This window comes from Sus scrofa, chromosome 6 (assembly GCF_000003025.6).
Source record: "Sus scrofa isolate TJ Tabasco breed Duroc chromosome 6, Sscrofa11.1, whole genome shotgun sequence".
Lineage (NCBI taxonomy): Eukaryota > Metazoa > Chordata > Mammalia > Artiodactyla > Suidae > Sus > Sus scrofa.
In genome coordinates this window covers 34,724,266-34,748,257 of record NC_010448.4, presented here as the reverse complement: position 1 = coordinate 34,748,257, position 23,992 = coordinate 34,724,266, and the positions used below count along the sequence as shown (strand labels likewise).

Genomic DNA, 23,992 nt, shown 5'->3' with positions numbered 1-23,992 from the left:
GTATGGTTCTGTAAAGGATTAGTATTTTTCTTTCTTTTTTTAGGGCCAGAGGTGTGGCATATGGAAGTTCCCAGACTAGGGGTCAAATAGGAGCTGTAGCCACTGACCTACACCACAGCCATAACAATGCAGGATCCAAGCCGCGTCTGCGACCTACACCGAAGCTCACGGCAACGCCAGATCCTTAACCTACGGAGTGGGGCCAGGGATCGAACCTGAGTCCTCGTAGGTACCACTGAGCCCCAAAGGAAACTTCTAAGAAAAAGAAAAGAGAAAAGGACCTTTTATGGCTCTGATAGTTTAGGAAGCCTCCTTTGCATGCACATGTTGGAGGGCAAGTGTGTGCCTCCTGCAAAAGCTGCCTCTGTCTAAAGAAGCTGTAAAGAATGCAGATGTGTTTTTTTGGTTTAAATCATTCCTAGAATTCACGTTTCTAAATGTTTGATTTTTCTCTTTATAGCATATTGTTTGCAGACGGTGACTGAAGATAATCCAGAGCTACTAAAGTCTTTCAGTGCCCCAGCTTTGCATGTTTTGGAATCAGCAATGCTTTCTCCGGTCAATTCCACGGAATATATTCTATTAAAGACATTGGTGGCAGGTAAAATGTAGCCATATGCGATAGTGTGCTCCTTCCTTCCTTCCTTCCTTTCTTTTTGTCTTTTTTGCCATTTCTTGAGCCGCTCCCTCGGCATATGGAGGTTCCCAGGCTAGGGGTCAAATCAGAGCTGTAGCTGCCGGCCTACACCAGAGCCATAGCAACGCCAGATCCCAGCTGCATCTTCCACCTACACCACAGCTCACGGCAATGCCAGATCCTTAACCCACTGAGCAAGGGCAGAGATCGAACCCGCAACCTCATGGTCCCTAGTCGGATTCATTAACCACTGCGCTGAGAGGGGAACTCCTATTTTTTTTTTTTAAATTTACTTTTCTTTTTTTTTTTGCTTTATAGGGCCGCACCTGTGGCACATGGAGGTTCCCAGGCTAGGTATCCAATCGGAGCTGTAGCCATCAGCCTACGCCAGAGCCACAGCAACACAGGATCTGAGCCATGTCTGCAACCTTCACCACTGCTCATGGCAATGCCGGATCTTAACCTACTGAGCGAGGCCGGGAATCGAACCTACAACCTCATGGTTCCTATTCAGATTTGTTAACCACTCAGCCACGACGAGAACTCCCATTCTTTCATTTCATCACATCAGGGCTTTGTGTGCTCACGTTTGTTTTGAAACTTCTAATATTTAAGTAGCCCCCAGTTCAAGCAGTTTTGCATAATTTCAGAGCCTTCTGAGACTAGATTGGTTTTCAATTTACCAAACTACTGTTGTCTGATAAATGATGTTCTCAGGACCCCCTCCCCCTGCCTATTTATAAACCATGGAGTTCGGAAGTTGACCGTAGGCCTCTTTTCTATAAAACCTTCACCCAGCACTTCTCCCATGAATTTCTAAATACACAAATAAGAAATAACCTGATGACATGTCGAGTAATAGTAATTTATTTTGTATTTTCCTCTTGCCCTTTAGTCTTGGAGGGATTTATCTTAAGAGGAGTTTGGTTTTTTTTTTTCCCCCCTCCTAAACTGGTAAAATACACATAACATAAATTTTACCATTGTAACCATTTTTAAGTGTATAGTTTAGTGGTGTGGAGTATGTTCACATTGTTGTATGACCAATCTCCAGAGTGCTTTTTTTCTCTTTAAAAAAAATTTTTTTTTGCTTTTTTTTTTTTTAGGGCCACACCTGTGGCCTGTGGAAGTTCCAAGGCTAGGGGTCAAATTGGAGCTGCTGCTGCTGGCCTACACCACAGCCACACGGATCCGAGCCACTTCAACTACCTACACCATAGCTCATGGCAACGCCAGATCTTTAACCCACTGAGCAAGACCAGGGATTGAACCCGTATCCTCATGGATACTAATTGAATTTGTTTCCACTACACAACAACAGGAACTCCTTAAAAATTTTTTATTGAGGTATAGTTGATTTACAGTGTTGTGTGCCAATTTTTGGCTTACAGCAAAGTGACCCAGTCATACAAATACATACATTCTTTTTCTCATATTATCCTTCATCCAGAGCACTTTTCACCTTCCACAACCGAAACTCCATACCCATTAAAACAACCCCCCTTTTCTCCCTCCTCTATGCTCCCCAAAATGCTATTCTCCTTTCTCTCTCAATGCATTTGATGACTCTAGGTGCCTCATATAAGTGGAATCATATAGTATTTTTCTTTTAGTGACTGGCTTCTTTCATTTAGCATAATAAAACTTTCATCCATGTGGTAGCACATGACAGAATTTCCTTCCCACTTTTTGTTTTGGTCTTTTGTCCTTTTTTTTTTTTTTTTTTTTTTTTAGGGCTGCATCTGTGGCATACTGAGGTTCCCATGCTAGGGGTCCAATCGGAGCTACAGCTGCCAGGCTACACCACACCTCACGGCAATGCCAGATCCTTAACCCACTGAGTGAGGCCAGGGGTCAAACCCCGTAACCTCATGAATCCTAGTCTAATTCATTTCCGCTGTGCCACAATGGGAACTCCCTTTTTCTAATTTCTTTTTTGACCACCTTTTGGCATGTAGAGTTGACAGGCCAGGGATAAGATCCAAGCCACGGCTGCAGTCCAAGCTGTAGGTATGGCAACACTGGGTCCTTAACCCACTGTAGTGGGATGGGGATTGAACCTGCATCCCAGGGCTACCAAGATGCCACCGAACCCATTGCATCACAGCAGTAACTCCTAGAATTTCCTTCCTTTTTAAGGATGAATAATATTCCACTGTGTATACATATAGATGACATTTTGGGAGTTCCCATCGTGGCTCAGGGGAAACGAATCTGACTAGCATCCATGTGGATGTGGGTTTAATCCCTGACCTCGCTCAGTGGGTTAAGGATCCACTGTTGCCATGAGCTGTGGTGTAGGCCTGCAGCTACAGCTCCGATTTGACCCCTAGCCTGGGAACTGCCATGTGCTGCAGGCATGGCCCCAAAAAGACAAAAAAAAAAAAAAAAAAAAAAGCCCAAATGACATTTTGGTTACCCATTCATCCATGGATGGACACTTGTGTTGCTCCCACCTTTTGGCTGTTGGACAATGCTGCCGTGAATACGGGTCTACAAATATCTATCTGATCCTTGCTTTCATTTTTTTTTTTTTTTTTTTTTTTTTTTTTTGTCTTTTTGTCTTTTTGTCTTTTTTGTTGTTGTTGTTGTTGCTATTTCTTGGGCCACTCCCGCGGCATATGGAGGTTCCCAGGCTAGGGGTTGAATTGGAGCTGTAGCCACCGGCCCACGCCAGAGCCACAGCAACGCGGGATCCGAGCCGCATCTGCAACCTACACCACAGCTCACGGCAACGCCGGATCGTTAACCCACTGAGCAAGGGCAGGGACCGAACCCGCAACCTCATGGTTCCTAGTCGGATTCGTTAACCACCGCGCCACGACGGGAACTCCGTGATCCTTGCTTTCATTTTAACAGTCACTTTTTAAAATTAAAAAAAAGTTTTTTGTTTTTTTCTTATTAGGGCTTCACTCGAGGCATATGGAAGTTCTCAGATTAAGGGTTGAATTGGAGCTGCAGCTGCTAGCCTACACCACAGCCATGGCAATGCCAGATCTAAGCTGCATCTGGGACCCACACCACAGCTTGCAGCAACAATAGATTCTTAACCCACTGATTGAGGCCAAGGATTGAACCCACATCCTCATGGGTACTAGTTGGGTTCTTAACCTGTTGAGCCACAATGAGAATTCCTTTTTAAAAAATTTTTATGGCTGCTCCTGCAGCATATGGAAGTTTCCAGGCCAGGGGCTGAATCCAGTCTACAGCTATGATGCCAGATCCTTTAACCCACTCTGCTAGGCCAGGGATCAAACCCGTACCTCCATAGTAACCCGAACCACTTCAGTCGGATTCTTAACCCACTTTGCTGCAGCAGGAACTCTTTAAAAGTCCCATTTTTATTTTTAATTTTTAATTTTTTGGTACCACAGCTCACAGCAATGCCGGATCCTTAACCCACTGTGCGAGGCCAGGGATTGAACCTGTGTCCTTATGGATGCTAGTCAGATTCGTTTCCCCTGAGCCACGAAGGAAACTCCAACAGTCACATTTTTAAAATAGTCTTTAACTACTTTTCTTTAACTATTCTAGTTTCATAAACAGAAAAACAAGAACCTGTTCCCTGGCTTTTCTATGAGACCATGGAGTTTTAGGACATTCCAGTCCACTCTTGAAATAGAAGAAGCTGCTTAGGAGAGCAGCCCAGGTTAAAATGAAAGAAACCAAGGCCACTTAATTTGTCATGTTCAAAGAAACTTGATGCGGTTTCTCTTGGTCTGTTGCTCTGCGGTGTAGCAGAGCGAGGCATTGTGTGCCAGGACAGCAAGATGATTGTGCAGGACTGTAATCACGGGAGAGTTGCTTCTGTGCAGAGCTGTCTGATATTTAATAAAGATTGAACAAAGGCAGTGGGATCCAGATTTTTTGAAATTATGCTTTAGTGGAGTTCCCATCGTGGCTCAGTGTTTAACGAATCCGACTAGGAACCATGAGGTCGCGGGTTCAGTCCCTGGCCTTGCTCAGTGGATTAAGGATCTGGCGTTGCCGTGAGCTGTGGTGTAGGTTGCAGACACCGCTTGGATCCTGCATTGCTGTGTCTGTGGTGTAGGCCAGCGGCTACAGCTCCGATTCCACCCCTAGCCTGAGAACCTCCATATGCCACGAGTGCAGCCCTAGAAAAGGCAAAAAGACCAAAATAAAAAAAAAAAAAAGAAGAAATTAGGCTTTAGCTTAAAGAATCGATCCCATGGAAACTATTTCATAAGTGATTTCACTGTCAATTTTCATTATCTTTATGCTCATTTCTCCTGCCCCCGCCCAGGCACCATTTGGAATCTAAAGGACATTATTCCATCCAAAAGTCAGGCTGAAATCATAAATGCCATACTAAAGATCTTATCGGAAGTTCTGGAAATGGATGCTGGTGAAACGGTCATTCAGATGAAGGAGGCCGAAGCGCACAGGTTAAAAACTGCAGCAGAGACGGAGGAGACGTCACAGAGCACTAACGGGGATGACCTGATTGAAGATGATGAAATGGAAGAAATTCCCCATAAAAGGAAAGTCCGAAGGAAAACTTTCATTTCAGATTTACTTCCAGTAAGTCCAATTGATGCTTTCAAACATGGTTAATACAGCCATTTTCGTTCTGTGGGTATCCTACGCTTTGTAGGAAAATGGTGCAGCAGAATTGATTATTAAGCGAATTTCAGTAAAGACAGTCATGTTTTCCCATTAACTCTGATTATAACATCAGAAATCTCCCAAAGGGTTAAAAAAAAAAAAAAAATAATCCCTTAAGGAGTTCCTCTTGTGGTTCAGCGGTAATAAACCTGAGTAGTATCCATGAGGACATGGGTGTGGTTCCTGGCCTCGCTCAGTGAGTTGGGGATCTGGTGTTGGCTGCAAGCTGCAGCGTAGGTCACAGATATGGCCTGGATCCCATGTTGCTGTGGCTGTGGTATAAGCCTGCAGCTGCAGCTCCAATTTGACCCCTAGCCTGGGAACTTCATATGCCACGGGTGCGACCCTAAAAGGACACAAAGAATATATGTATGTATAGGGTAGACCAGTACTTTCAGAATACTTCAGAAATGTGCGATTGTCTTCCTAACTCTTACATCTCCCAACTTCAGTTACTCTCTCCCAGTTACTATCTTCAGACTAAAGGAATTTTTACTTTGCTTGGACTGTGCCCCGCATTCGTGTCTCTTTTATCTTAGTGTTTAGCCTTACCAGAGTTGCAAGCCAGACTTTGGTTTAGCCACCACTGCTGAGCAGAGGAGTTTGGGCAACTGTGAGGATTAATGATGGTTGTAGTTTTTACAGGCTGGGTGATTGTTGCTTTCTTGTGCTAGTGGGTGTGATAGTGGGCTGAGGTGGGCGCTCTTTGGGTGCAGGAAACATTTCAGCTGAGCCTGTCAGCAGAGCCAGAGCCATACTTTGGGAAAACATTTCCCTCCGAGGAGGAGAGCAAGTAGAGGCAGGAAAGCAGGGAGGACCATGGTGAGTTGGCCTTTATTTCATCCAGGTGCCTGTTTTCTGTGCTTACATGTGTGCCAGGCACTGTGCCAGATGCTGGTGGTAGAAAGATGATGAAGACCTATTTCCTGGAGCTCCTGTTGTGGCTCAGCAATAATGAACCCAGCTAGTATCCATGAGGATGTGGGTTTGATCCCTGGCCCCGCTCAGCACGTTAAGGATCCCGCATTGCCATGAGCTATGGTGTAGGTCACAGATGTGGTTCAGATCTGTGGTGTAGGCCAGCAGCTGTAGCTCCAATTTGACCCATAGCCTAGGAACGTCTATATGGTGCTCGTGCGGCCCCACCCCACCCCCCAAAAAGACATGTTTCCTATCTTCAGGGACTTTTTCCATCTTGAGAGGATAGACATGTAATTATAATTTCCTCTAATGCCTGTGCTAAAATCAGGCTAGAGCTGTGCACAGACTTCTAAGGGAGTGTACACCTGCCTGAGCCCTGGTGGGAGAGGAAAGGACGAGGCTCTCAGAAAAGGCTTTGCGGGCAGAACACCTGAGCTGTCGTACCAACAGGGTAAGACACTACATGGTGAGAGCAGGTTAGTGTTGTTTAAGGGGGTTGGACACACTAAGACCAGTCAGGAGGCTGCTGAAGTCATTCTGAAGAAAGATGATGAAGCATGAACTAGAGAACCCTAGTAATATCCACATACTTCCTGCCATCTCACACGTGGCCTGTCCTGATTTCATGTACCATGAACTGAAACTGGGAAGTGTTTTGATTCAGTGTCTTAGAGCTTTGATAGATTTATTTTTAAAGAATTTTCTTTTTATTGAACTCCTGCATTCCCTTTCTTATATTATCTTCCATCACGGTCTCTCTCAAGAGACTGAATATAGTTCCCTGTGCTGTACAGTAGGACCTCACTGTATTTTTAGAGAATTCTTTTTTTTTTTTTTTTTTTTTTTTTGGTCTTTTTGCTATTTCTTTGGGCCGCTCCCGCGGCATATGGAGGTTCCCAGGCTAGGGGTCTAATCGGAGCTGTAGCCACTGGCCTAAACCACAGCCACAGCAACTTGGGATCCGAGCCGCGTCTGCAACCTACACCACAGCTCACGGCAACACCAGATCGTTAACCCACTGAGCAAGGGCAGGGACCGAACCCAAGACCTCATGGTTCCTAGTCGGATTCGTTAACCACTGCGCCACGACGGGAACTCCAGAGAATTCTTAATGGGCATAAAGTATGCTGCTTTCCTACATTCATGAAGACTTGTGAAGCTGAATTGGTGGTGTTTTAAAGCAATCACCTGTTGTAGTTAAGAAGTACCTTCCTGGAGTTCCCATCATGGCGCAGCGGAAACGAATCTGACTAGGAACCATGAGGTTGCAGGTTCAATCCCTGGCCTTGCTCAGTGGGTTAAGGATCCGGCGTTGCTGTGAGCTGTGGTGCAGGTCGCAGACGCGGCTCAGATCTGGAGTTGCTGTGGCTCTGGTGTAGGCCGGCAGTTACAGCTCCAATTAGACCCCTAGCCTGGGAACCTCCATATGCCGCGTGTGCAGCCCTAAAAAGCCAAAAAAAAAAAAAAAAAAAAAACAGCTGTCTTCTTGGAGTTCCCATTGTGGCTCAGTGGTTAATCAACCTGACTGGTATTCATGAGGCCGAGGGTTCGGTCTCTGGCCTCACTCAGTGGGTTAAGGATCTGGCGTTGCTCTGAGCTTTGGTGTAGGTCGCAGACATGGCTTGGATCCCGAGTTGCTGTGGCTGTGGCCTAGGTCAGCAGCTGTAGCTCCATTTCAACCCCTAGCCGGCGAAGTTCCATATGCCATGGGTGCAGCCCTATACAAAGACAAAAAAAAAAACCGACAAGGTGTCCTTGAGGATGTGGGTTCAGTGCCTGGGCTCAATCACTGTGTTAAGGATCCAGTGTTGCCACAAGCTGCAGTGTAGGTGGTAGATGCGGCTTGGATCCAGCGTTGCTGTGGCCGTAGCGTAGGCCGGGAGCTATAGCTCCAATTTAGCCCTTAGCCCGGGAGGTTCCATATGCTGCAGGCACAGCCCTAAAAAGAAAGAAAAGAAAAAAATAACTGCTTTCTCAATCCCTGTGAATGTCTGTTAGGCACAGAGCATTGTGTTAAGTGCTGGGGCGAATGGAAAACTGAAAAGACCATGAGTTGTTTGCAAATCATAAACCATCTTAAAAATCATATCCCCCCTTTTGGTGGAAGGGACACATGTTTAAACCCCAAATTTACTCCTTGTCTCTCTTGTGCATCTGAGTTAGACTGGGTAGAGTTTAAAATCCGTCAAGCAAGAGAGACAAAGGCATAATAGCTCTGTGTCTTGTCATCCCAAAGGGTGTTTATCAGGAACCCCAGCAGCATCTCCTCGTTTGCCCCATGGAGTAAGTTACAAATCTGAGGCCCACAGGTGGAACTTCAGGCGTGACAGAGCGGGGCTTGGCGGCTCGTCTGCAGGTGCCAGCATCATGCTGCCCAGGTTACCTTATCGTGATGGATGCATGCATACTCCTTCCCCACCACGAACTCTCAAACTCTCATCTGGGTAGAAGTGGAAATTCCAGTCGGGGGACCAGCACTCCTGCCGGCTTCCCCATCGCCAGTCTTGCTGCCAGAGACCCTAAAGGGAGTGTGTGGGGATGGAGATCCGAGTCCACCAAGATGAAGTGCCACTGTATAAAAGGATCAATGTTTAAGTGTCATGTAGTCTTTTTTTTTGTCTTTTTAGGGCTGCACCCGCGGCACATGGATGTTCCCAGAGCTGTAGCCGCTGGCCTGTGCCACAGCTCACAGCAACACCCGATCCTTAACCCACTGAGCGAGGCCAGGGATCGAACCCACAACCTCATGGTTCCTAGTTGGATTTGTTAACCACTGAGCTACGATGGGAACTCCCTAAGTGTCATTTAGAGATTCACTTTCCTGAGTATTGCTTAGAATTATGGTGCTTAGAAAAATGCAGTGTTTTGTCAGGAGTTCCAATCATGTCTGAGCAGTAACAAACCCCACTAGTATCTGTGAGGACTCAGGTTCAATCCCTGGCCTTGCTCAGTGGGTTAAGGATCTGGCATTGCTGTGAGCTGTGGTGTAGGTCGAAGATGCAGGTCGGATCCCAAGCTGCTGTGGCTGTGGCTGGCAGGTACAGCTCCAATTAGGCCCCTCGCCTGGGAATTTCCATATGCTGAGGGTGCAGCCCTAAAAAAAAAAAAAAAAAAAAAAAAAAAAAGAGAGAGACCAAAAAAGAAAGAGAAGAAAAATTTGGCTTTTCCTTATAACAAAACCCTGCCTTTTACAGTCTATCGTAGATGAGTAGACTGGATAATTAACATGCTGGTCAGGCAGCCAGTGTTTAAATGCCAGTAGGGTGCTAGGCATCGTGTTGCTGTGTGCCAGGAATACAGATTTATCGTCAGGGAGCTCTGGTCTCTCACAATGCCCAGTGGTTTGTGCAGAGGTCCTTTAGAATCAAAGCCTTTCATTGCATCATTTAACTTAAGAAGGTATGATCACAAATCTATAGAAAACCAACCCAAGTTGTTGCTGCTACAGCGAGAAGTAGAACACTCCTACTCAGTTTCCACAGTTATCAATTATCAAATCACAGTCTGTTTTTTTGTTTGTTTGTTTGTTTTGCTTTTTAGGGCCTCCTATGCGGCATGGGGAAGTTTCCCAGGCTAGGGGTCGAATTGGAGCTGCAGCTGCCGGCTTACACCACGGCCGCAGTAATGTGGGATCCGAGCAGAGTCTGCGACCCACAGCATAGCTTAAAAGGCAACGCCAGATCTTTAACCCACTGAGAGAGGCCAGGGATCAAACCCACGTCCTCATGGATCCTAGTCAGGTTCATTATCACTGAGCCACAACCAAAACTCCCCACGGTCTGTTTTATTTCATCTCTTTCCCTACCCCCTCGCCCCTCACTGTTGAATATTCTGAAGCAAACATCAGATATCCTAACATTTCCTCTAGATTGGTTCTTCCTGTCAATTTGAGAACAAGAAGAAGCAGGGCAATGTTCTCAGCAGGAAAGTCCGGTAGAGAAGTGGAACTTAATTTCCGAGTTCTTCTAAGCTGGATCTTCACACGCGTTCTGTGGCTGAGGGCCCAGCAACGGCATGTTTTATTTAGCGTTGCATTTCCTCTAAGCTGTGTTTAGTTGAGTAACGTAGCAGACAGAAAGCAAAGAGGAAGAAATTTTAGATGTATTCGTGCCAGCAGTAACGGGAGTGTAAATACATGGATCCTAAGCTACATCTAATTACTCAATTAGCAATCTGCTTTTTTGTTTGTTTGTTTTTTAAGAATGTGGTTCAAAATTGTAGTTAAGGAGTTCCCGTCATGGCTCAGAGGAAAGGAATCTGACTAGCATCCATGAGGATGCAGGTTCAATCCCTGGCCTCACTCATTTGGGTTAAGGGATCCGGTGTTGCCATGAGCTGTGGTGTAAGTCACAGACAGGGCTCAGATCACTCATTGCTGTGGCTGTGGTTAGGCCAGTAGCTACAGCTCTGGACCCCTAGCCTGTAACCTCCATATGCTGCAGGTACAGCCCTAAAATCAAAAAAAAAAAAAAAAAAAAAGAAAAAGAAAAAAGAAAAAAAAATATATATAGTAGTTAAATTGTACCACATAGGCCAAAAAAAAGACAAAATTGTAGTTAAAATGTAGTTAAGTTGTTGCACAAAGAAGTTGCTGGAGGATCATAAATGAGTAGGAACATCGTGGAAAGAAGGACAGGAATATGTCACAAGATCTATACATGTGGTTTTTATTTATTTATTTATTTATTTTTGTCCTTTTAGAACTGAACCCACAGCATGTGGAGGTTCCCAGGTTAGGGGTCCAGTTGGAGCTGCAGCTGCTGGCTTACACCACAGCCACAGCCAGGCCAGATCCGAGCCACATCTGTGAGCTAAACCACAGCTCACAGTAATGCCGGATCCCCAACCCACTGACTGAGGCCAGGGATTGAACCTGTGTCCTTGTGGATACTAGTCAGATTTTGTTTCTGCTGAGCCATGACCGAAACTCTTATAGATGTGTTTTTAACCTTTGACCCAGTAAATCTGAGGAAATAAGATAGCCAAATGAGGGGAAATACTCCACACTAGTGAAATGGTTAATAAATTATAATGCATCTACTTAATAGAGTATTGTACAGCCATTTATTTAAAAGACAATTAGAAAACTGTTGAAATTGAGAAACACAACAAAATATACATTATTTTTAGCTTATGCACTCTTGGAATATCAGTATAGCTATTTCACTTTTCATAGGTGACTTGAGAATTAAGGTCATGTAAATTTATACAACTCATTTTGAGAAGGTTAATTGATAAATTAATTTCATATTATTTATTTCCAGAAGAACAGGTCTCCCTTTTTTTTTTTTTTTGCTTGCACCCGAAGCATATGGAAATTCCTGGGCCAGGGATTGAATCTGCACCACAGCAGTGACCCAAGCCCCTGCAGTGACAAGCCAGATCCTTAACCAGCTGAGCCACCAGGGAACCACCCTCTCCCCTCCATCCCGCTCTTTCTTGAGTCTTAAAGAAATGCTTTATTGCAGTCTTCATAGAAGCCAGGCAGCAGCAAGGCTGTCTGCTCTTTAGCCAAGTTCTCTTGATTGTCTAAGGGCCTGTTAGTAATTCTTTTTTGTGTGTGTGTCTTTTTGCCATTTCCAGGGCCGCTCCTGTGGCATATGGAGGTTCCCAGGCTAGGGGTCTAATCGGAGCTGTAGCCACTGGCCTAAACCACAGCCACAGCAACATGGGATCCGAGCTGTGTCTGCAGTATACACCCCAGCTCACAGCAACGCCAGATCCTTAACCCACTGAGCAAGGCCAGGACTCGAACCCACAACCTCATGGTTCCTAGTGATTCGTTAACCACTGCTCCATGACGGGAACTCCAGTAATTCTTGTCAATGCAGGCTTTTCCAGGAAGATATCTAAGTGCCTGAGAGCATGTTTGTTGTGTGGAAGTGTCAGCTGCGTGAAATGAACTCTTGTTCCAATCTTAGTATGGTGAGTCGCTTCTTAACACATCAGATTAAGTTTGAGGGTGAGTTCAGTTGAGAATTCCAAGTGCAGATGCCGTTTAGTTGGCTTTCACCAAGGACAGTCACATGAACATATTTTCCCAAACATTTGAGCGTTGGTTGTTACCTGTTGTTTTTTTTCCAGCCCACCGACAAGGAGCTGAGAGAGACCATAGCCCTGCTGACAGCGCAGCAGACGGCTCTGGAAATTATTGTCAACATGTGCTGCAGTGAAGGTTTGTGCCCAGTTCACACTGAGATACCCTCCCCGGGGCTGGGAGGGCAGCTTCCATGAGGATGATCTTAAAGATTCCAGTTCCGTGTGATTCGCACTCTTCCCAGACCCCACTGACGACGAATGGGAAGAGCTTTCCAGCAGCGACGAAAGCGATGCGTTCATGGAGAGCTCCTTCAGCGAGTGCGGGGGGCAGCTGCTGTCTCCCCTCTGCCTCTCCCATGAGGTGCACACCGCTCTCACCAACCACCTCATCCCAAAGAAGGTGAGCTCTTTGCAGTCTGGGCTCATTCTGGAGCGTGGCAAAGCCTCCATAAGAAAGCTGTTCGTCTTGTGTGCAAAACAGCACACAGGTGTAGGTCATTGGAAGATCTGGGACGCGAAAAAAGAGCACGGGGGGGGGCAGGGGGGGTTCCCATTGGGGTGCAGTGGAGATGAATCCGACTGGTATCCATGAAGATGCGGGGTCCATCCCTGGCCTCACTCAGTGGGTTGAGGATCCGGTGTTGCCGTGAGCTGGGGTGTAGGTTGCAGATGAGGCTCGGATCTGTCATTGCTATGGCTATGGTGTAGGCCAGCAGCTACAGCTCTGATTCAACCCCTAGCCTGGAAACTTCCACATGCCACGGGTGCAGCCCTAAAAAGCAAAAAAAATTAAAAAATAACCCCCCCCAGCACTGAAAGTAGTCTGAAGTATATCTTTATCAAGCCTTACCCTCTCACTCAGAAGTCCTATGTTGGGATTTTATAAAGGAATCATGCGTAAAAAATGGCCTTTAACCTTTGCTTAACTGTCTTTTTTTTCTTTTTAATTTAGATTTTTGACAAAACTGCCTTTCCAAATAGCGCTGCAGTTGACCTGTGTTCTAGGAACCCCACTTGGAAACCTTTGATTAGAAAGTAAGAATGTTTCTATTTTGAAAACCATTTGTCACTATGTTATTATATGAAACCCCAGACTGTGAAATAAAAGCTGCTGATTTCCCCTGGATTCAGGGGTTCTATTCCTGTGTAGGTTCCCCTAGAGAATTGTGTGCATATGTGTGGAGAACGTGCATAGCAAGTTGCCCCAACTTGAAAACAACCAAGTTGTCTGTCACTGGCAGAACGGGTAAAATTGACTTAGCCATACAGTAGAATACATACAACAATAAAAAGAATCTGAGGAGTTCCTGTTGTGGCTCAGCAGGTTAAGGACTGACATTCTCTCTCTGAGGATGTGGGTTCGATCCCTGGCCTGGTTCAGCAGGTCAAGGATCCTGTATTTGCCGTGAGCTATAGCATAGGTCACAGGTGCCCCTTGGATCCGGTGTTGCTGGGGCTATGGTGTAGGCCAGCCTCTGTAGCTTGCATTATGCCCCTAGCTCAGGAACTTCCATATGCTGTGGGTGCAGCCCTAAAAAGAAGAGAAAAAAGGAGTTCCCGTCGTGGCTCAGTGGTTAACGAATCTGACTAGGAACCATGAGGTTGTGGGTTCGATCCCTGGCCTTGCTCAGTGGGTTAAGGATCTGGTGTTGCCATGAGCTGTGGTGTAGGTTGCAGACGTGGCTCGGATCCCGAGTTGCTGTGGCTCTGGCGTAGGTGGTGGCTACAGCTCCGATTCAACCCCTAGCCTGGGAACCTCCATATGCTGAGGGAATGGTTCAAGAAATGGCAAAAAGACCAAAAAAAAAAAAAAAGAAGAAGAAAAAAAAGAATCTGAGCCAGAGCGACTCATAACATGGATGAAACTTACAGTTATGAGCCAAGAAAAAAAAAAGAGATGTACAAAAGAAAAATACTGTGATGCAATTTTTACAGAGTTCAAAAGCAGGTAACATTCAACTGTTTTCTTTAGGGGAGTATTCCTAGAAGGTAAACTTATAAAGAAAAACAAGGAAGGAATTCCCGTTGTGGCTCAATGGAAGTGAACCTGACTAATAACTGTGAGGTCTCGGGTTCGATCCCTGGCCGCAGTCGGTGGGTTAAGGGTCCCCCATTGCCGTGAGCTGAGCTGTGGTGTACGTCGCAAATGTGGCTTGGATCTGGCGTTGCTGTGGCTGTGGTGTAGGCTGGTGGCTACAGCTCCGATTGGACCCCTAGCCTAGGAACCTCCACATGCTGTGAGTGTGGCCCTAAAAAGCCAAGAAAGAAGGAAAAACAAGGAAACATTTGCCAGAAAAGTCCATAAAGAGGTGACCTTTAGGAGTCACGGAGGTGGGGGCATGATGGAGAAGAGAAGTTGGGCTGTGAGGGCGGTAGCAGCATTTATTTCTCATCTGGGTGCATAGGTGTTTGCTTTATAAACTGTTAAGCTTTGTATATTTGTTGAGCCCTTTACTGGATGGCTGCCATATTTCACAATTAAAAATAGTTGTAAAGATACTGCCATGCATAGAATTTTTCTCAAGCAGGTGCCGTATGACTCATAAATGGGCTGTGCCCCTGTGGCCTTGAGTGCTCACAAGGCCCCAGAGGATGAACAGTCCGCCTTGAGAGTATTGCTAACTGCCATAGACCTCCTTCGGCTTAGAGATAGTCCCTGTCAGAACCTGAAGCTCAGGTTCAAAGTCAGTGCTGACTTCTGCTGGGTGACTGATAGGAACAGACAGCGATCTCTGTCTTCCTCTCCAGGATGAGCACCATCCAGTGCAGAGCCCTCGTGTGTCTCCAGAGCCTGGTGTCCCTCCTGGATGTGGAGCATCTGGGAGGACCTGCAGCCCTTCAGACACTTGCCCAGCACTTGTCACAACTGCTTTTTTCTCAACCAGGTAAATATTTAGGCCTTATTGTGGAAAACTACTCAGATGGAACAGCATCTTGAAGAGCTAGGAACTTGGAGTTTGTGCACTGTTGCTCATCCAACCTGCAGAGTCCTTTCCCAGTTAATGGGTCGTATATTTATGGCTGCCAGTGATAATCAGTCAAAACAAGGTATGCACCGAAGCCCGTGGGTTATATTTTTCTTTTTTTTTTTTTTTTTTAAATGCTTGGGACTTCCCTGGTGGCCTACTGCCTCACTCCGCAGCGTTGTCACTGCTACGGCACTGGTTCCACCCCTGGCCCAGGAACTTCCGCATGCCATGGGTGCAGCCCGCATGCCATGGGTGCAGCCAACCAGTTTTTAAAAAAAAATTGCTTGCATCCACTTATGTCAGGACCAGTAAGGCTGAATCATAAAGATTAGGCTTCATTAAGATATGTAGGTCCTTTTCTATTCTTTAGTTTTCTTTTTTTTTTTTAGCGCCACACCTATGGCATGTGGAAATTCCTAGGCTAGGGTTTGAATCGGAGCCACAGCTGCCACTGTTTGCCCTAGCCACAGCAACTCGGGATCCGAGCCACATCGGTGACCTACATCACAGCTTACGGCAGTGCCAGATCCTTAACCCAATGAGCAAGGCCAGGGATCAAACCCAAGTCCTCATGGATACTAGTCGGGTTTGTTAACCACTGAGCCATGACAGGACCTCCTTTAGTTTTCGTCTTAAATGCAAAACCATTTGGGGAGTTCCTGTCGTGGCGCAGTGGTTAACGAATCTGACTAGGAACCATAAGGTTGCGGGTTCGGTCCCTGCACTTGCTCGGTGGGTTAATGATCCGGCATTGTCGTGAGGTGTGGTGTAGGTTGCAGATGCGGCTCAGATCCCATGTTGCTGTGGCTCTGGCGTAGGCCGGAGACTATAGCTCTGATTCGACCCCTAGCCTGGGAACCTCCATATGCCATGGGAGCGGCCCAAGAAATAGCAAAAAAAATAAAAAAAAAAAATAAAAAATAAAACCATTTGGTTTATATTTGATTGGGTAATACAAGTCTGTGACAGAATTCACAAGTCTTGAGAGCATGTGAAGTGGAAAGCCTCCCTCCTTTTTCTCACATCACCCAGTTCCTCTCCCGGAATAGGTCACTGTGGCCAGTTTCTTGTGTATTCTGCCAGAGAGATTCTTGATATGAAACTATGTATGGTTGTGTGTTTTTAAGACAAATGACTTACCATACAATTCTATACCTTGGCTTTTTTTCTAACACATGTCTTTCTTAAAACACCTTAGCATGGTAAAAGCTGAACCTCTAGGTTGCAGGTCTCTGATGTGGATTAATTTCCTTTATACACAGAAACCTAGAGGGATACTGTGCAAAGTTAACTTTTTTTTTTTTTTGCTTTTTAGGGCTGCACCTGCAGCATATGGAAGTTCCCAGGCTATGGGGGTTGAAATGGAGCTGCAGCTGCTGTCCTACACCACAGCCACAGCAACACCAGATCTGAGCCTCATCTGCAACCTACACCACAGCTCACAGCAATGCCGGATCTTTAACCCACTGAGCAAGGCCAGGGACTGAACCTGCAACTTCATGGTTCCTAGTCAGATTCATTAACCACTGAGCCACGACGGGAACTCCCTCTCAGAGTTAACTGTTTTTTTTTTTTTTTTTTTTTTTTTTTGTCTTTTGTCGTTGTTGTTGTTGTTGTTGTTGCTATTTCTTGGGCCACTCCCGGGGCATATGGAGGTTCCCAGGCTAGGGGTTGAATCGGAGCTGTAGCCACCGGCCTACGCCAGAGCCACAGCAACGCGGGATCCGAGCCGCATCTGCAGCCTACACCACAGCTCACGGCAACGCCGGATCATTAACCCACTGAGCAAGGGCAGGGACCGAACCCGCAACCTCATGGTTCCTAGTCGGATTCGTTAACCACTGCGCCACGACGGGAACTCCAACTGTTCTTTTTAAATGACCTAACAGATTGTCATCGTTCACTGTAGTAGAATCTCATTTAGTTTCAGCACCTTAAACTATTGGCGCTCAGATGAAATTCACAGAGACTGAGTGAGAGGAAATAGTGGTATTTTACATAGTAAAGGGAAATTCACATTACTGTAACAGGCTTGTATATCTAGAGTGAGAGTTAATATGGGAAATAGGAATTGGTTTTCTCCCTTAGAGAGCTGTCTCATCACATTTCCCCTTCTCAGACACAACACTAAGTCCAAGAATTGAAACTCTTTTTTTTTTTTTGTCTTTTTGCTATTTCTTGGGCTGCTCCCGAGGCACATGGAAGTTGGCTAGGGGTTGAATCGGAGCTGTAGCCACCGGCCTACGCCAGAGCCACAGCAACTCGGGATCCGAGCCACATCTGCAACCTACACCACAGTTCACGACAACACCAGATCCTTAACCCACTGAGCAAGGGCAGGGACCGAACCCGCAACCTTGTGGTTCCTAGTCGGATTCGTTAACCGCTGCGCCACGACGGGAACTCCAAGAATTGAAACTCTTAAAAGATCCAAGTATAGTCACTTTTGACTGAATGCAAGTTTCTGTGTAAACATTCCATTTCAGAGTCAGCCCCCAATTCTTTGAGACGCCTATTCCGCACTCTCTCAAGAGGCGCTGTGTTAATGGTGCATGTTTTAGTCCTAGATTAGTTTTGAAAGGTGAAGTAAATCAGTGTTCAGAAACTCCTATGTAGTTATGCTTCGTTCTGTCTCTATCAACCTTTTCAACATTTGTCAGTGAACAGATGTGGTTTTCAAGTGACCTCAGGCTGTATGTTCTCTGGCTGGTGTGAGCATGTGAAATCATGCCCAGACATATCTAACATGGCATCAAGACGGGCTGTAAGCTTCGCTAGCCCCCCACCCATTCCAAGCCAGGTCTGGGCCAGCTCTAGAGTACAGAGGGGCCTGGCCGGATGCTGACTAGCTTTGTGTTTCTCCCCCAGCCTTGTAAACCTGAAGAGATCTGGTGGCATAAGGGGCAGGGGGATGGCTCCCATCAGCCCAGTAGGATGTCCAGTGGCGGGGTGAAGGGGGAGGGCTGCTACTGCTCTCTCCTGCTCCCATTCACCCATTTTCATGGGCTCCCTGCAGGGAGCAGGGCCAGATAGGGGAGTCCACAGCCAGGCCCCCAGGTGAGCTGGACCTCCCCAAGCCTCTGATGCTTTGAAGATCTGCTTAACCTGAGAGAATGCCATCTGCCCTAGTTCCACAGTTGCCATCACTTTCCTCTGGGCCGTTTGTTTCTCAGTGAGTGTCTGATCGAGGAGCCACAACCCCATCCCTAACCAGAATGAAGAGTTTATTTCACTGGAAATAAATGCACATATTCTGTGCCTCTGCTAGGCAGAAAATACTTCAATATGTTTCTCCTAGTTCAGCTGGCTATTTGTGGTTGCTGGTGCATGCACATTTATTGCCTGGAAGGATCATAGGAAAACTATAACCAGCTGAGCCTAAGAAAAATAATGGAAAGTTTCTGAATTGTGGGAAAGTATAATTAAACACTTTGAGTTAAAATAAATTCCAATTTTTCATAACTATTGTTGACATAGCCTTTTTATCAGAATGAAATATTTTTATTTTTAATTTAAAAAATTTTTACAGCTTTTTAGGGCCAATACGTGTGGCATATGGAGGTTCAAAGGTTAGGGGTCGAATCAGAGCTGTGGCCGCCGGCCTACGCCACAGCCGGTAGCAATGTGGGATCCAAGCCGAGTCTGCGACCTACACCACAGCTCATGGCAACGCTGGATCCTTAACTTACTGAGCGAGGCCAGGGATGGAACCCTCATCCTCATGGATCCTAGTTGGGTTCATTTACCTCTAAGCCACGAAGGAAAGTCCCCAGAATGAAATTTTTGGTAAAGGATAATTGCTTCTGTTTTTTGGTTTTTTTTGTTTTTAGGGCCGTATCCGCGGCATATAGAGGTTCCCAGACCAGGGGTCCAATCGGAGCTGCAGCTGCCGACCTACACCACAGCTCATTGCAATGCTGGATCCTTAACCCACTGAGCCAGGCCAGGGATCGAACCTCTGTCCTCGTGGATGCTAGTCAGATTCGTTTCCATTGAGCCACGACGGAAACTCCAGATAATTGCTTATGTTTAAAGATGATATTTTAGTAAGGATAACCTGACCCCCTTGCTGTACAGTGGGAAAATTTAAAAAAAAAAAAAAAAAAAAAAAAAGATGATATTTTAATGTAGTCCTTCCAAACAGTTTGGTGGTTAGGGGGCGAGAGTGCCGAGTCCTAATCACTAGACCACGAGGAAACTTGGGATTTATTAAATAATGGCACCCTCTGAGTGCTGTGTGGATAATGGGAACTGTTAGTGGAGAATTTGGTGGGGAGAGTGGACTTACATTTCTCTAACTTTTGTGTTACCATGTTTGAAAGTTAAATGTTTGAGGGTTATACAGCTATATTTAACTTGTTTCAATTTAAAAAAAAATTTTTGTTTAAACCTTCATTTTCTTTTTTTTTTTGGTCTTTTAGGGCCGCACCAACGGCATATGGAGGTTCCCAGGCTAGGGGTCGAATCCAAGCTGTAGCTGCCTGCCTATACCAGAGCCACAGCAATACCAGATCCGAGCCACGTCTGTGACCTACACCACAGTCATGGCAACACTGGATCCTTAACCCACTGAGCGAGGTCGGGGATCAAACCTGAGTCCTCATGGATACTAGTCGGATTTGTTTCAGCTGAGTCATGTTGGGTACACCTTGTTTCAATTTTAATGCTAAAATGCAGTTCTGAATAGTTATCAAATGTATGATACATACCTATGTATATATATATATATATATATTTTTTTTTTTGGCTTTTTGCTATTTCTTCAGGCCGCTCCTGCGACATATGGAGGTTCCCAGGCTAGGGGTCGAATCGGAGCTGTAGCCGCCAGCCTACGCCAGAGCCACAGCAGCACGGGATCCAAGCCGTGTCTGCAACCCACACCACAGCTCACGGCAACGCCGGATCGTCAACCCACTGATCAAGGGCAGGGACCGAACCCGCAACCTTATGGTTCCTAGTCGGATTCGTTAACCACTGCGCCACGACGGGAACTCCCCTATGTATATTTTTGTGGCTGACATCAGAGATAAAAGGAGAAAGTTTTTAAGTAGAATCTGGTCCTTGCGTTTAAACCACCAATATCTTTGTCTCCTTCATTTAAAATACTGACCTTCAAAACTTTGAGAAATTTTTAGCAGTTCTCTAATTAGGTCAGTTTGTCATTTGCTCCATTACATGGATTCTAAAATCATTTAGGATCCCATTTCTCTAGATTTTGAGAAGCAGCAATCTCTGTCATTACAGTTAGTTTGGTAGTAGCACCCAACCTGGGATATAGTGAGTTTGTTTGTTTAGCTTTTTAGGGCCACATCTGCGGCATATTGACGTTCTCAGGCTAGGGGACAAATCGGAGCTATAGCTGCCAGCCTACACAGCCATAATAACCATGTGGGATACGAGCCGAGTCTGCGACCTACACCACAGCCTGTGGCAACACCGGATCCTTAACTCACTGAGGCCAAGGATCAAACCCACATCCTCGTGGATACTAGTCAGGTTCATAACCCACTGAGCCACAACAGGAATCCCTAACCCCTATTCATTGAACACTTACTTTATGCCACGCACTGTCCAAGGGATATAGGCATGAACAAGATAGGCAAGGCCATTGTGCCAATGGTACTTGCGTTCTCGTATAAATAAAGACAATGTCATTTTGGCCAGGAAGGGAAAAAATAAAAGCTGAATGGTCTGAGGTGTTGCATTAGTTAGTGTGGAAAGGCCCTTCTGAGGAGGTAACGCTTGAGCTGAGTCCAAAGTGAAAGGTCACATTAATATCACAGGCTGGATTCTGTCCCAGGTCTGTCTGATTCTAAAGTATCCTGGTGTCTGTTCTGTGAGACTGACAGGAATTCCCTACCTCTGTGCATAACATATGTCTGCAAATGAGAGAGCCGAAAAATATAACAGGCCTTGTCCCGATCTGCAGAAGCTGCCTCGCTGTCATGTAGGCAGCCCAGAATTCTTAGAAACGTCATGGGCATGGGGGAGAAAGCCAAGGTGTCTCTTGATGCATAACAAAATCACCCCAAAACTTTGTGGCTGAAAGCAGCCGTAATCATGTGTTATTTCTAAGGATTTCTACGGGTCAGGGATTTAGCAGGGCCAGTGGAGGTGGTTTGTCTACTTTACACTGTCTAGGCTACTAGTTCTCAACTAGCAGCAGTTTTGCCCGAGAGGCCTTTTGTCAATGTCTGGAGGTGTTTTTCGTTGGGGATTACTGCTGGTATCTAGAGAGGAGATGCCAGACGTGCTGTTAAATATCCTAGTGCACAGGAATTCCCATCGTGGCGCAGCGGAAATCCGACTAGGAACCATGAGGTTGTGGGTTCGATCCCTGGCCTCACTCAGTGGGTTAAGGATCCAGCATTGCTGTAAGCTGTGGTGTGTAGGTCATAGACGCAGCTCAGATGATGTTGCTGTGGCCGTGGCCAGCAGCTGTAGCTCCGATTGGACCCATAGCCTGGGAACCTCCATATGCTGCAGGCGAGGCCCTAAAAAGCAAATAAAATAAAATACCCTAGTGCACAGAGGACCCCACATGAACAGCCAAGAATTATCTGCCCAAAATGTCCACAATGCTGACTTTGAGTAAACCCTAACCTAGGGCCTCTGCTGGAAAACAGAGAGCCAGGATCACCTGAGGTCTGTGCACTCACATGGCTGAGTGTTGTTCTGGGAGCTGTCAGCTGGAACATCCCCCCCAAGTGACCTCTCCCTGTGACCTGGGCTTCCATAACTCGGTTCCAAGGGCCAGAATTGAGAGAGAGAAGTGAGCAGACACATGTGAGTCAGGTAGAGGTCATGCCTTTTCCCACCCAGCCTGTCACTTTCACATGTTCTCTTGGTTGAAGAAGCCACAAAGTCCCACTCGGGTTCACAGGGAGAGGACACAGCCGCCACTTCTTTATGGGAAGTGGCAGGGTTCTGCAGGATCATGCAGAACTGGAAATGCTGTCATGGCTATTTTTGGAAAAAAATAATCTATCACACGACGTCAGTCACTTTCCCCTCCTACCCAAGGGGTTTAGGGGCGGGTCCCCTGGATGGCCCTTACGCTGTGGTATGACTGTGTTTGCATAATTGGTTTTTTTGTTTGTTTGTTTGCCTTTTCTAGGGCCGCTCCTGTGGCTTGTGAAGGTTCCCAGGCGAGGGGTCTAATCAGAGCTGTAGCTGCCGGCCTACGCCAGAGCCACAGCAACTCGGGATCTGAGCCGCGTCTGCAACCTACACCACAGCTCACGGCAACACTGGATCCTTAACCCACTGAGCAAGGCCAAGGATAGAACCCGCAACTTCATGGTTCCTAGTCAGATTCGTTAACCACTGTGCCACGACGGGAACTCCTAGCATAATTGTTTATAGCTGTTGTTCTGTCTGTCCTGCACAGGAAGAAGGGACAATGAGAAAAGAGTAGAAATGAGCAGAGTGGGAAAGGGCAGGTGGGTCAGGGAAAACCGTGGGAGCCCTTGAAAACCAGAGAGGGACAGTGGCCCCACCATGCACAAGCAACGCTTCCTGGCCAGGCAGTGGGTTTGGGTTGGCAAGGAGATCCGATTTGAGAGATGACTCTCTGCCTATATTGCCCAGCATTGTGATGGCAATCCATAAAGCTGACCTCAGTCTCAGAGGCCAGCTCGAGTGTGAGGTACATGGAAATCCAGCATCTGGATGTCATGGAGTATCGAGATGACTTCATTTGTGGTTCATCTTTCAAACTTGAGAGTACAGCTCGCAGGAGGCTGTTAATGACGTTTGGGCTTAAATATCCAGTGTTTTTTTTTTCTTCTTGTAGCATGTAATAAAGTTTAACATGCTCTGTTTTGATTCTTTTTCTACAAAATATTCTTAGAGAAAGACATGTATATTTCACTTTTGTGTTTCAGATTTTGCTAAGCATGTTGACTTCTTAGAAGCCATAAGTAGTGCCTTGAGGGCCCTTTTGCAAACAATGGCCTCCCAGAACATTCCTCAGGTAATGGTTTTAAATTTTTTTGTGAAATTAGTAAAGATTCTGTATTATGCAGGCAAAATGTGCTACTTAATTATCTTCAAGTATTCATTTCCATTAAAAGAGTAATGCATGATCCTTGTAAAGTGAAAAAAGAATTACTTAAAATATAAAAAGTAAAATCTTTTCCTTCACCCTTCCACCACCACCAAAACATACATTTTTTCCCTCCCTGGTAGAATGTGTTTTAGGTATTTTCTCTGAAAGTCATTTATTTATTTATTTATTTTGTGTGTGTATTTTTAGCACTGCACCTGCAGCATATGGAGGTTCCCAGGCTAGGGGCCAAATAGGAGCTGTAGCTGCTGGCTTATACCGCAGCCATAGCAACGTCAGATCCTTAACCCATTGAGCGAGGGCCATGGCTCGAACCTTCATCCTCATGGATGCTAATCAGATTCGTTTCCACTGAATCATGACAGGAACTCATTTTTTTTTAAAATATTTTATTGTAGAAAACAAAACATTTTATTATAAAAATTTTCAAGCATGTTCTCCAGACCCTCCACGAGATCTGTGTGCATCTCTGTGATAGGTGACGTATCACTTTTATTTTTTACTTAAAAAGGAAAACTTTAGGCATTCCTAAAATCCAAGATAATAGTACAGTAACCTGCATGCATTATCACCCAGTGTCAGCAAGTTGTCAATGTCTCGTCTTTTCTTTTTTGCTTTTTAGGGCCGCTCCCGCGGCATATGGAGGTTCCCAGGCTAGGGATCCAATCGGAACTGTAGCTGTTGGCCTACACCACAGCCATAGCAACGCCGGATCCTTAACCCACTGAGCAA

General features: G+C 45.9%; 1 protein-coding gene across 2 annotated transcripts in view; it reads left to right on the top strand.

Moving 5' to 3' along the window:
* Positions 1–23,992, top strand: part of HEATR3 (HEAT repeat containing 3) — a 52,612-nt gene that overhangs the window by 10,915 nt on the left and 17,705 nt on the right. For both annotated transcript variants that reach the window (XM_021094219.1, XM_021094220.1), the window contains 7 exons: positions 461–601; positions 4,902–5,179; positions 12,269–12,359; positions 12,466–12,623; positions 13,176–13,258; positions 14,972–15,108; positions 23,079–23,167. In XM_021094219.1, the coding sequence (XP_020949878.1) occupies positions 461–601; positions 4,902–5,179; positions 12,269–12,359; positions 12,466–12,623; positions 13,176–13,258; positions 14,972–15,108; positions 23,079–23,167 (977 nt within the window). The remainder of the gene's footprint in view (positions 1–460; positions 602–4,901; positions 5,180–12,268; positions 12,360–12,465; positions 12,624–13,175; positions 13,259–14,971; positions 15,109–23,078; positions 23,168–23,992) is intronic.